The sequence below is a fragment of the Protomyctophum parallelum genome, assembly GCF_964188405.1.
Source record: "Protomyctophum parallelum genome assembly, chromosome: 4".
NCBI classification, from domain to species: Eukaryota; Metazoa; Chordata; class Actinopteri; order Myctophiformes; family Myctophidae; genus Protomyctophum; species Protomyctophum parallelum.
The window spans coordinates 34,859,027-34,872,586 of record NC_139700.1 but is presented as its reverse complement, the minus strand read 5'-3'; the positions used below and the strand labels follow the sequence as shown (position 1 = coordinate 34,872,586).

At 46.9% G+C, this 13,560-nt stretch overlaps 1 protein-coding gene across 6 annotated transcripts in view; it reads right to left on the bottom strand.

The window, feature by feature from the left end:
• The window catches only part of LOC310856914 (uncharacterized protein), a 94,944-nt gene that overhangs the window by 8,890 nt on the left and 72,494 nt on the right, over positions 1-13,560 (bottom strand). For 5 of the 6 annotated variants that reach the window (XM_083762449.1, XM_083762450.1, XM_083762448.1 and 2 more), the window contains 4 exons: positions 6,232-6,432; positions 3,790-4,071; positions 2,715-2,837; positions 1,048-1,240 (listed from right to left, as the gene is read on the bottom strand). In XM_083762449.1, the coding sequence (XP_083618575.1) occupies positions 1,048-1,240; positions 2,715-2,837; positions 3,790-4,071; positions 6,232-6,432 (799 nt within the window). Of the gene's footprint in view, positions 1-1,034; positions 1,241-2,714; positions 2,838-3,789; positions 4,072-6,231; positions 6,433-13,560 lie in introns of all 6 variants that reach the window. The other variant, XM_083762452.1, reaches the window with a different exon arrangement.

Below are 13,560 nucleotides of genomic sequence, written 5' to 3'. Positions count from 1 at the left end.
GAGTCCTCGTTAATATATTATGTGCCCGATTTAAAATAACAGATCTCTAAGCTGTCGAGACACGCCATGAGCGGGTGCGTGGATGGTTTGTAAACTTCGTAGGCTATGTTTGTTCTTTTGGACACCGAACGGGGACGATACTTGGGGTCTTGGACATCATCATCACTTCATTTCAGAGGAAACTAAGGGGAGCTACTCACCAGTCACCACCACTGGAAATGGAATCCAATAGAATGATATGGAAATGGTACATTAACAGTCTAACGTGAGCTACATAAATCCTTTATTTCGGCGATAAGTCCATTGAACTCCGTTCTCACTCTCACACAGATGCACACTGAAAGAAAAAAAAAAACGCCACTTTAATGCATGGCCAGCGCAGCAGCACGCGCCGTCAGTGGTTAAAGTGCCGTTCTTTTTTTTCTTTGTCTGGCTTTATCGGGCTTCGGGCCTAACATTATGGTCATTTTTAGGGTCGGGCCGGGCCGGGCTTCATAAACTAAAGAGAGGAAGGAAGTCTGCACACTGTTGAATGAATGTTCCCCAAAAAGATTTTTATTACCAAAGCGGGGAAAAAAACACCCAACGTTTCGGCTTCTGTGGCCTTCGCCAAGTGTTCGCGACGCGGCCACGGTGTGTGTGTGTATGTGTTGTGTTGGAACTGTTTAGGAGCGGGTGTGTGTGTTTTTCGTGATGCCGCCATCGATGGGCTGTGCATGGGCTGTGTGTGTGCGCTGATGGGTCGTTAAGCGTGCGCCTAATCCAGGTTGTGTTATACAAATGTGAGGAACTTCCTTTATTTCACTACATTTTTTAAAATAGTTTATCCCATTTTGGGCGGGAACCCCTTTTGGTGTTTCAAACATAATGTTATAATTTAGCTATTTTTGAAAAATCGTGAAAATATTTATTTCAGAAAGGATTTAGAAGAATTCTTTTAAATTTCGAGGTCAGGCCTAAATTATTATTTTAAACTAAAAATCCTCTCTCTCACACTTGATCACCCTCCTTTGTGCCAATGTTGGCTGATCTACTGTATGCACTGACCTGTGTCTCCACCCTTGCCCTTCTTCTTCTTCTTGTCCTTCTTATCCTTGGCTTTGGTCAACTGCAGTAGCCTGGAGGCCTCTTTGTCGCCCGCCGGAGGCTTGGAGGACGAGAAGAAGTTCTTGGAGAGCCTCTTGGATCCGATACGGAGGAAGGGTTCTTTGGTTGGAGCAGAAGACGACAGCAGCTCTACCTGCCATACAACAACAACACCATCCAAGTCAGTGGTTCTCCTTTTTTTCCTCTCTTTGTTTATTTTCACGGTACACCGCATATTTAAGGGCTTTAGATTAATATAATCAAGTATTTGCAGCTTTGATTCACAAAAACCCGGCGGAAAATAGTCCCATGGTTTGTTGTTGAAGAGAAAAGCATACAGCCATTACGATGCGAAACGAAACCACCCTGCACAGCATGTTGTAGTCCAAACAAACCCCGTTCACTTGCATTGAACTCATTTTCCCAGAAGACCTAGCAGCCCAGAGCATGGCTAGATTTCCGGTCTAGTCATAACGTGACGGCCTCATCAGCAGGTCCGCGACAAATCCGCTCTCTTTTTAAGTATAAAAAAACGGCAAATTAAACAAACAAGGTTTAGCGTATTAAGCAGCACCGACACATGGATTAAATAGCGAGGAACGCGGGTTACGCAGTAGAACAATATAATCAATGTAAATACACTGGATGCTAATTTACATCCACATTACCCCAAAATCTTTAAAAATAATAATAATAATATTAATAAAAAAAGTAAAATAACACAAACAAGCACACAATACACACAAAAACAAACACACACACACACACACAACTTTTACGACTTCATTTTTGTACAGATTTGTGCTCTTCATCAGTCACGGCCGGTAGATTTTCCCCCAGGGGGTCCTATACCAAAAATTAAGCCAATAGCATATACTATGTTATCACACTTTTGTATTTTCATAATCCCTGCGGCTGCTCTAGGCTATAGTCATTCATTAATTTGTGAAAGACAGACATAACTAATGGCATGAGCTAAAATAATGATTAAGTACTACACCTTTTTCTACTTGTGTTGTAGTTGGTTTTATAAGTTAGCATTAGCCTCTTTAGGTCCTGGGAGTCTGCAGTGTTCTTCTCTCATACGCACATTTTAAATAATAAAGTGAAAAGCTGTGTTAACACATTTTTTAAATCCATTTATCTCGGATTTCATTCCCCGGATTCTTAATTCACATAACTAAGTGTCAGCGTTTTTACTTCCGGTTCATGGGGGGTGTGCACACTGATCCCACACACCAAAAGTCCCACAAATCACCCCTCGCTCCAGACATGCGTTGGTCAGACATGCGTTGGTCAGACATGCGTTGGTCAAACATGCGTTGGTTAGACATGCGTTGCTCCGTGCTTGCGGTTAGGATTAGGTTAGGGTTTGGGGTAGTCTAATGACAGTCGGACTGATAGTATGTTGGAACTAAAGCCTGTACCCGTTTATTGCCTGTGAGTTTATGGTCTTCTAAATAAGAGCACACTCTGAAAAGACCGTGGCTGAATCTAAACACAGCGAGAAATACATCTGCCAGTAAATAAAAATGAGTAAGGAAGAAAATCGGTTTCTGCCCGACAGCAACTATATTAATTCTTTGACATGAAAGAGCTTGAGAAGCATTGCTATGATTCTAAGCTACCTCTTGGACGTGTTCCGCTGTCTCTCTGGGCTCCAGGTGGTCCAGAGACCCAGAGCTGTGGAACCTCAGGGAGTCTTCAGAGGTGGTGGAAGGGGTCCGCTGGTACCTCTGCAGCTTACTCGACTGGGGGTGCACACACACACACACACACACACACACACACACACACACACACACACACACACACACAGTGAGCACGACATGTCGTCTCTGCCGGGTGGATACCTCACATTAAATACTCTGTTGAATGTTTTAAATCCAGGCTCAAGACTTGATATGTTGTTGTTAATGATACTGTTTAGTATGCCTCTGCATGTTGTTTCACTATTGTTTGTTTTGTTGCACTGATGAAATGTTCTTTACAGCACTTTAGTACAATTAAAGTTGTTTCGAAATGTGCTTTATAATAAACAGGATTTGATGCCCAAAATCGTTACTTTTCAGGATTCAAATTCAAGAATAGCAAAAGTAGCAGAACGACTAATGCCTAAATTGTAAATATGGAATGTCTTCAATGTATTGTTTGTTTCAATCAATCTAGTTCTCGTTATCGGGTGAAAGCCTTTGTCACAAATTGACACAGCAACACACTCTCACGCCCCAAAATGCATATTGTGACTTCTTGGGACAAATGTGCCCAAACGTCAAACGTTTGAGCACCTCCACACTCCAGGAATGTGGGAAAAAAAAATGTTCAAACGACAGAGTCGCGCCTCTGAAGTGAACTTGAGCCACGAGAGGCACCTGCCGAGTAGAACATTTTGAAGTCCACTTCAGCCGACTCAGTGCCGTTCGAGTTAATGTCCCGATAGAGACAGAATGGTAACTCTTTAGTTACAATATGTTCCGTATTAACCACAGGGCTATATATTGCGCCACCCCTTACCCCTTATCCCTAAACGTATTTGGCATTTTTTACTCTTTTGAAAAACCTTTCAAAATAGTTCAAATAGCTGATCTACAAGCTCACAACGTGTTGATGTAGATAGGCTTGTTGAACTATTTTCAAATGTTTTAAAATAAGTTTAGGGATAAGGATCGGGGTAGTTGTGGCTGGGTCCACAGTCTCTCTCACCTCCTCTCTCCTGGTGGCCTCCATCCTCTCCGTCTCTCTCCTCACCGCCTCCTTGTCTCTCTCCAGCCTCCTCTGCGCCTCCTTGAGCCTCTCCAGGTCTCTGTGGAGGTCATCCTTCCTGCGGTGGAGGTCCTCTCCGTCCTCCTCCACCTCCCTGCGCCTCCTGGCCGCCTCCCGCTCCTCCTCTGTCAGCTTGTCCTCCCTCTCTGCCAGTGTCCGCTCCCTCAGCTCCCACTCCCTCTCTCGTCTCCTCCTCTCCTCCTGATGTGCCGCCTGTTGTTTCTGTGCACCAACCAATGACAACGTTGGTACCCATTCAGGAATCCATTGCTCTGCTTTTATATATCCCCCCCATCTGGTCATTCTTTTTTTTTTTTATGGCCAGATGGGGATATGTCTTATCCCTGCTTCTGGTCAGACCGAATACTAGGCATTTAACGATATATCGTGAATCGATTAAAATCGATTCAAACTGGAGACACTGGCGGCCAATTTTTGGCCAGACAGGCTATTCTCAACGGATCATATCTAGGGAACGGGTGGTCGTGCTGACTTTTTACCAGAGGCTTGAAAAGCTGCTGGTCTATGAAAGCCCATGAAAACTTTACGACAGATCGACATGCTAGTCATCTATGAAAGCCTATGAAAACTTTACAACAGGTGGCGATGCCTCAGAAATCTTTAGGCTAACTAATTTCAGCATAACAGCGCAGGGCACAGCAAAACAGTTCGTAGACCTGCATGAGAGCAGAGCACACCGGAGCACACCCACTGATTTAACAGTAACACATTTGAGTCTCCGTCAAGTTAAGGCTCATACATACAGTAGTCTGGATTTTCGGTGGTGGGGTGACCACCGAACTACAACATGACGTCACGAACCGCGGTGAAGAGCAAACCACCGCCACCGCTCCAGCCCTTCTCTCTGTTTTTACTCACCACCGCTCAACGTTATTTCAGCTCCGGTGGTCAGCTCACCACCGGAGCGGTGGTCACCTCACCACCACAAATCCAGACTATGAATAGGCCTTCACTGTTACCGCAGCGACGCGCGGCGTGGACCCCCACGCAGACTACCGCGGAGGTGCGGACCCCCGCGATTTTGACACGAGATGCTCTTTAATACCTGCCAAGCAAACACTACAACAGACAGCTGTGCGCGAGGTTGCGACATACTGTATAATGGTTTGGAAAATGTGCTACCTGAGACTGTACAAATACAACCAAATGGACCCATAACAGTCCATTTGTACAGTCTCAGAGTTTATTGTTATAAAGCAGGCCGCAAGGTGTCAAAAGGGGTACTTGACCCCTCAACCCGACCTCCTTTTTTTATAATTTCATAGCACAATTCTGGAGATATAAGGCAGCCACTGGTTACAGTAATTATCTGATAATTGATCCGTTTTTGTTTTCCCTGTAGAAGCACAGTCAAAACCTCTGTATTTATCGATTGGGGGATTGATCGTACTGGATATAAATATTCTGTGACTACTTAAAGCAGTAGTTTTGAACCAGTGGTCTGAGGACCACCAGTGGTCCTTGAGAGGCTTCCAGGTGGTCTCCAGATAAATGATGGAGAGTTGGTAACCAAATGGACCCATTTTACGCTCTCAAGAGTTGAATTATTGGTAAACATCTGCATTGCTTAATTTATCTTATTTAAGTCTACACAATTACAGAGAATATAGAAGATTTTTTTTTTTTTTTTTTTTTTTTTTTGCGGCTTACGCCTTTTATTGATTTTTTAAGGGACAGATAGTAGGCTGACAGGAAACGGGAGAGAGATGGGGGGATGACATGCGGTAAAGGCCGTGTCGGGTTCGGGAGTCGAACCCGCGGCACACCGCGACTGGATCACCAGTCCGGTGCCCAGACCGTTACGCTACGGCCTGGGCGATTTTTTATTTTTTGATCACATCAATGACAGCATGGATTTGTGAACAAAATCTTATCCAAGGACTACAAAATATTATTTTATAGGCTAAATCTCATCAAATGGTGGTCCTTGGCTCAAATCCTGATTAACCCATTTAGACCTGACGACGATTCTACAAATGTCTTTTTTCTGTTTTGTGAAAAACCCATGAAAAACCCATGTTTCTATGTCAGTGGTTCTCGAACATTTTCATGTCAAGGACCCCAAAATATATAAAAGTAATAATAAGTAATTGGCCGCCGACCCCCATCTGAAAATATGTTGTTCCAGGGACCTCCCAGAAGCAAACATTTGAGTTCTGAAAGTATATATATTCAAAGGTTTGTGCCACATTTTCACGTTTTTTCAAAAATAGCAGATCTACAAGCTCGTATAGCACGGTGCCGTGCTATGAGCTTGTAGAGTATAACAATGCTTGTAAAGCATATCATAATGCTTAAAACACCAAAAGGGGCTCCCGCTCAGAATAAGATAAAGAAGTTCTCTCTCTTTCTCGGTCTCACCTGGAGGCTGGCGGCCTCCTGCCTCTGCCTCTCCAGACTCCTCTGTTTCTCCTGCTCGATGAGGGAGGGCGGCCGGGAGGAGGAGCAGGAGGACAGCGAGGAGGACGAGGAGTGTCTGGAGGAGGAAGAGGCGGTGGCCAGACGCTCACTGAGCGACGCACGCTGCTCCTCCATGAACGAGTCCTGCTGCACCACCACGGCCTGCAGACACAATTCAATACAATTCAATTCAATTCAATTCAATTCAATTCAATTCAATTCAATTCAATTCAATTCAAATTCAATTCAATTCAATTCAATTCAATTCAAATTCAATTCAATTCAATTCAATTGGCTTTATCCCATTTTGACCTGAGATCAGATTCAAAAAATGTCTTCTACATCCTGACAGTTTTCTGAAAAAGCTACGTTTCTATGTCAGTTGTTCTTCGATTTTTCAAAAATAGCAGACCTACAAGCTCGTAGCCCTACGAGCTTGTAGATCTGCAATTTTTTGTTTTGTAGATCTGCTATTTTTTTTGGGTTGTGTTATAATTCGATATCCTTCTCCTATCACAGTAGCTCATGTTGCAGTGTTTGCACATTGTTTTGGTACAGTGGACAGACGGTTATAGGAAATGTAGCTCGGTTTCCACTTCATTTTGCATAGTCTGTCTTCTCTAGGAAAACAAGTCTGCCTATGGCGGCCTTTCTCGATCGCAATACTGAGTGCTCACTGAGTGCTCACTGAGTCCTATAGTCAAGATCTTGACCTAGTCAAGATTTTTCTTTGTTTTGGGTCACAGTGTATTCTCTGTTTAGGACCAGATATTCTAGTTTACTCTGCATTTGGGTTGCTTCTTTCCAATGTGTCAGATAGCTTTCCTTTTGCTGTTTTATATATGTTTTATGCTCGTTTAGTGACAAAATTAGTTTTCTATCTGGTGGCAATGTTTGTGTACAGACTTCCAGGACCAGCTGGCTGAGGGGACATCTGGCTAGAGTTTGGCTGTGTGTGAGTGCCACTACGGCTGGCCAAATGGAGACATTTTATTAACCGGTTACCGTCAGGCCTTGCCGGCTAATTAACCGTTAGCCGTTAAGGAAAAAAGTGAGCGATTGAAGCGACAGTGGAAATAAATACATATCTTCAGGTTTTAACGCACCTTCAGTCACCAAGCCTCTAGTCTGGCTTTGGCCATACTGATAACATGAATTCACTCTCGCTTCCTCCCCAATATGATATCATAGTGGGGAGGAGGCATGAGTGAATCCACGTTGTCTCTGACAAAGCCAGGCTACCAAGCCTCCTCCACCGCATCGTTTAGTTTACCTACCAGCCAGTTGTCTGCAGTGTGTCTTTCGGGCATACTCTGTGTCAATAAGACGGCTGAATTAACGTTCGACTCCTCGCCATATAGCGGCACATAATGGTCAAATAGCTCTCTGTGGTGAGTCCAACAGTCGAGCCACATGCATAAACGATAGTTACGTATGTAACTACGGTTCTATGAGTCCTGAATGACCGCCAGAGGCGGTGCTTTAAGCACTGAATACGTCCCTTCGCGCATGCGCAGTCGAGTATTTTATACCAACAATGTCGGTTGACCCCGTGATGACCCGGAGTCGTCTATAACTTCCGGCAGTCATCCGGGGCTCAGTCCCTACAGAATCTTCTCGCGAGAACACGAGGATTCTGAGTGACAAGAGTGCCTCTGGCGGTCATTCAGGACTCATAGAACCGTAGTTACATACGTAACTATCGTTCTATTTCGTCCCTGCTGACCGCCAGAGGCGGTGCTTTAAGCACTGAATGACTTATACCAGCCAAGTCACGAGGAATCCTGATTACAGACCTCAAAGGGTAGAACCGGAGGATTCGGGGAAGAGGGCCACGTCCACTGGGTGGGGAGTGGCAACATTCACCCTGTAGTACCTTGAGAAAGTGCCTGCCGAAGCCCATGAGGCGGCGGCACAAATGTCCTCCAAGGGCACCCCTCTCATGGCAGCCCATGATGTAGAAATGCTCCTTGTAGAGTGGCACCGTACCCCTGATGGTACGGGGAGGTTACTTGCCTCATAGGCGTGGCTGATTGTGTCTACAATCCAGTGGGACAGGCGCTGCTTGGAGGGAGCGCCGCCTTTGTTCACACCACTATGGCAAAAGAACAGCTGCTCTGCTCGCCTGATGCGTGCAGTAGCTTCAATGTAGGCTCTCAGGGCCCGGACTGGGCACAACAGCTCCAGTTTGTCTGTCAGCTCCCCAGGTGGGGGGTTGAATCGAGCCAGCCTGATAGGCCGGTTGAGGTGAGCCTGCGACAGCACCTTCGGGAGGAATGCTATGTTTGGCCACAGCGTGACCCCCGAGCCGTCTGCGTTCCACCTCAGACATGATTCGCTGACTGACAGAGCGTGCAGTTCACTGACGCGCTTTGCCAATGTAATGGCCAGGAGAAGGGCTGTCTTGCATGACACCCACTTCAGCTCTGCCTGTGCCAAGGGTTCGAAGGTAGGCCCGCACAGGGCGTCCAGTACCCGGTTAAGGTCCCATGAGTATGAGAATGTGTGCTATAGAGCGGAGCGCACCACTTGCCGCTCCAGCACATTGCCGTGTTCGGCCCAGTAGACTGGCATAAACTTCATATGGGTCCCATCAGATTCAAGACATGTCGACACCCGTCTGTCTTGCGTCACGAGGAAGTATGTAGATCGGACTTCCCTTAGTGTGACTGAGGATATACAGCCTCTGTTGCGCCCTTGGGCAGGAGGACACATCACTCCTGGTCTGATAGTAGGGCTCTCGTCATGTTGCTGATAATGGCCATTTTGACCCGCCGGATATGGGGGGCTGGCGTCAGAAGGCACTGCACAGCCCGGAAAGTCACAGTCACAGTCAGGTCCCTGCGTGGGACGCCAGGGAACACGCTGGCCTCTAGTGTGGGCCGGCGGTGATACGCGAGCTCCGAGGGCAGTCAAGATGATTTCATCAATGTTGGAGCTCGGCCCTTTGGGAGGCGGGATGTGTCGTAGGCCTGCAAGCTGCAGCCTGGTCTTCCCCCCCTGGATGGTTCGCTCCGGCGATTCTCGCCCGGCTGAACCACCTAGTGCTCCTGGCTCCTCAGGGAGACTACGGAGAGTTGGCCTAGGCTCATCAGTCAAGCTTGACTGTGAAAACCCGACTTGGCGACGGGCTAGAGATACGATGGACATCAGCCGCCCACGCTCTGAGGACATGACGCCAATGCCTCCAGTGACACACCAAAGGTGACTGAGCCAGTATTAACGTTGCCACTATTAAGTGTGAACGGGAGGCCCCAGTGAGCAGGTTGTCTGTGCTCCTGCACTGGGGTCGAGGTCACCTAGCGTTCTGCCGCCGGGCCTCGTTGGGGAACACAATGAGGGATGCAATGACAGACTTGGTGGCTGGCATGTAACCCAGGCCAGCCCTTATCGCCTTGTGCGTTCAAATCTATTAGTGTCACGTCGCAACGGGTTATCTCAGGACACTTTTCCCAATCAGGGCAGGGCTGCCAGGATTTCACCATCGATATAGAGATGGGAGAGGGCCCTGATCGTTCGTCCGGCAGGCCTGTAGCTGTCTCAGGTACAGGCGTGGGGGACGGCGAAGACAGCAAGAAGAAGGCGCTTGGAGGAGCCGACTGCCTGCTTTAGTATGCGTTCCACGGCTATGCGCATGAGCTGAGAAGTGGGAGGCCGGCTCTGATGCCTGGGAGGCACCGCCTTCTGCATCTTCCTCATAGTCATGGAAGTGCGTAGCTTAAGCTGTCGGGGAGAGCACATCAACCTCGAGTCAGTTGTGGCATCGGAGAGGTAGGCGCTTCGGCACCCTCCGAGGTGCCTAGGTGTTATCTGAAGTGAGCATGGCCCTCATGCGGGCCAACTCTGCAGATAGCTGAGCCCTCTCGGATCTGCTGTAGTCAGCGGTCAGACCTTTTCCTCCTGGCACACGGGGCAGGACCAAGGTCGGCTCACGGCTGAAGGAGAGCTTCACACGAGGTACAAAAGTGGGAGCTCTCCATTGTGGTGGCACCGGTTACTCTGGACCGGCCGGTGCACACAAGTCCCAACTAGCCCAGGGCGCGGACGCTACTGGTTGCTAGGTGTTGGCCATATGCTTGAGGGAGCGCATACGCTGTCTGTACCAGCAGAGGCTTTCGAGGTACGAAAGTGGGTGCTCTCCGTTGTGGTGGCACCGGTTCCTTTGGACCGGCCGGTGCACACCAGTCCCAACTAGCCCAGGGCGCGGACGCTACTGGTTTGCTAGGTGTTGGCCATATGCTGCAGGGAGGGGGCGCGTACGCTGCCTGTGCCAGCAGAGGCTTTAACTTAGATCGGCATATAATGACTTAATCGAAAAACTGAATGCTGCTATACCTGCCGCAGCATGTGAATATGCATTTACGTTTATGCAAATGCTCATTGCAGCACTTTGAGATTCAACCAGATGTAAAGTGCATCATAGAAACAGCACACAAACGTTGCTGTTAGATAGACTGTGCGACCTGCATGGTCGCGGTGGGGGAGGGGAGCTTTACGCTACCTGTACCCCCGGCGGAGGCTTACTTATAATTTATGATAATAAAGTAGCCTTCAGTCAAGGTTTGGACGCTGCTATGTAGCAGCTGTAGTGTTTCCTATGTGACCGTTTATCACGGCACTATGACGCTTATCCAAACTCCAGTGCATTATTATTTATGTTTGCTAGTCCAGAGCGAAACAAAAGACACTTCCAATACACTAGTCACGTGTGCACTACTACGCATTCATGCTGGGAGGAGGGAGCGCTACCGCTGCCTACCCCAGCCAGGTTCGGTTAAATAAACCGACACAAGCTAGTTTTGGAGAAAAGGCTACAACCGATAGCTCCACCGATAGGGGCCACCTGCTGAAGGAAGGGAGCGCGTACGCTGCCTGTATCAGCTGCAGCTAATGAACATAACAAGCTATACACCAATAGCTGTTAATAAATGCTTGAGCTAACAAACGATTAGTAGTAAGTAACATCAAGCTGGCCGTATGCTGGAGGAGCGGAGCGCATACGCTGCCTGCCCTGTACCAGCTGGGCCAACAAACAGTAAGGCAAGCTATATACAGATAGCTTTTTATCTTCAATAGTATAATAAGCGCTTGGGCTACAACTACAGGTAGCAGCGCCAGTTAGAGAGCTATGCTGGAGACCAGCTAGGCTACTAAAAAACAAGACAAGCTATAGCCTGTTCATAAACAGCTTTAACTTTAAGCTACTGGTAGCAGCTGTGAGCTACGCTGTCAGCAGCGCCAGATACTCTGTGCTGGGGACCAGCTGGGCTAATAGGACCTACAGGTACCCAGGGGCACTAATCCGACCTGTGGGAACAAACCAGGTTGCACCCACTGTATAAGCAAAAAACTGTTAATGGAGCTTTGAGCTCCAGACATACTGGTAGCAGCTTCAGCTAGGCCCACTACTGGGGGCCAGCTGGGTTAACAACCAGACAGGCTATGTACACCAGTAGCTGTTAATACTATTTTGCTACAAACTATACTGGTAGCAACATCAATACCCTGGGAGGACGCAGGAAGCTGCTCCTGTACCGGGCTGATAATAACAACAACAATACAGCTATTCGCAAAAGCAGTTAAGCTTGAATGCTGCCAATATCGGTATATGGCTTTGGCCAGCAAGGCTCTTGCCATCACTAGGGTTGGGATTCGTTAGGATTTTAACGGTTCCGGATCCTTCCCGGATCCCTCTTAACGGTTCCGGTTCCTAACGGTTCCCTTAACGGATCCTAATATTATTTTTTCCCCTTTTTTTCTGACATAAATGATGCTTATATTATACCTAACCTAACCAAGTACATAATAAAAACAAATTAATTAATGAAATTATTGAAAATGCACTTTACAAGTATGAGGTGGCACTATTATTTAAACTTCACCACCACCACCACCAGCTAGCCACCACAACAATATCATTTTTACTCTATATATTGCAATTTGCTGTATATTAAATACAGTACACATTGCAATAATGATATTGTTGTGGTGACAAATGTTGTCTTTAATGTTCAGATTAATTTAATATGAAGGACCCCTTACCATGGGCGGAGCTTGGGGGGGTTCAGGGGGTGCACTGCATTTAATACCTTCTGGCTTCTGACTGTAGTTTGTAATCATCTCTCTTATCATGATATGATGACTCGCTGTATGGCTGTAGTGCATGTGTGTGAGCTGCTGTACTACCTAAATAACTCATTTTTAGGGGTTAGGGCATTGTAAAAACGCTAAAATAATAAAATAAAGGTTAAAAAAATCGGGTGTCGTTGGCCAAGCAGTCGCACCCCCCAGCGTCAACTTCAAGCTCCGCCTATGCCCCTTACCCTAATGGAAACAAATAGTGCTTTCTTGGAATAAAAAAATCCTTTTAGCAGAACTTGTATTGAACTGTAGGCTACGTTCCTGTGCTTTTTTCTGCAAACTGTTTATAAAGTAGGCTAATCAATCTATGGAGGTATATGCACCTAAACGCTGGGCTCTCAACAGTCACGCGATTAATTTAAAGCCAAATCAAAAGCAGTTGAGTTGCTTATAAGTTGTAAAAAATAAGTGCTGAAATTTGATTTGGCATGATTCATAAAATATCAGACAGAAAGACGTCGAGACATTGGCGTTCTAAATTAACACCATTAACAGTTGTACAATACACCTAATGAAAAGCTCTGTAGACATTAGTAGTTTTTATTTTCTATTACGTTACTAGCCTGGGGAAAATGAACCAGCCTTGCATCATCCTCATCCCCCGCCGGCTGTGGTGGAGCTGCGGGGAGTGTGAGCTTTCCGCATGGCTCTCAAACGCGATTTGCCTAGATTATTCTCGTGAGTTGTGGACTCGTGTAGGCGTATTGATTTTGAGTTGTTTCATCAATGTGGACGTGCAACTGGTACAAGTTGCAACAACCTTTGCAGGGAACTATAGCATAACATTTATTCCACTTTGCGTGCTCAGCCTCAGAGTAATTTCCCTCTCTGTTAACCACACTTTGGAGATCTCTTCGACATCACTCGCTCCGTGGCGGTGAGCGGTCGCTGAATGCACAGAACAGTGGGCGTATCCTCCCCGACCCCACACACTCCTTTAGGTGGGGTGACGTCACCTCAGGCTCTGCTTGCATGCATGCACATTGCACAGACACAGCGGAGCTAAATGACGACTGATGAGAACCGTTTGGGGAACCGTTAATAAAAAAACGATGGAACCGGCTCCGGATCCGCAATGTCGGAACCGGGTCTGAAATGGACCCGGTTCCGAATCCCAACCCTAGCCATCACCAGCAGGGGCTAAACAAA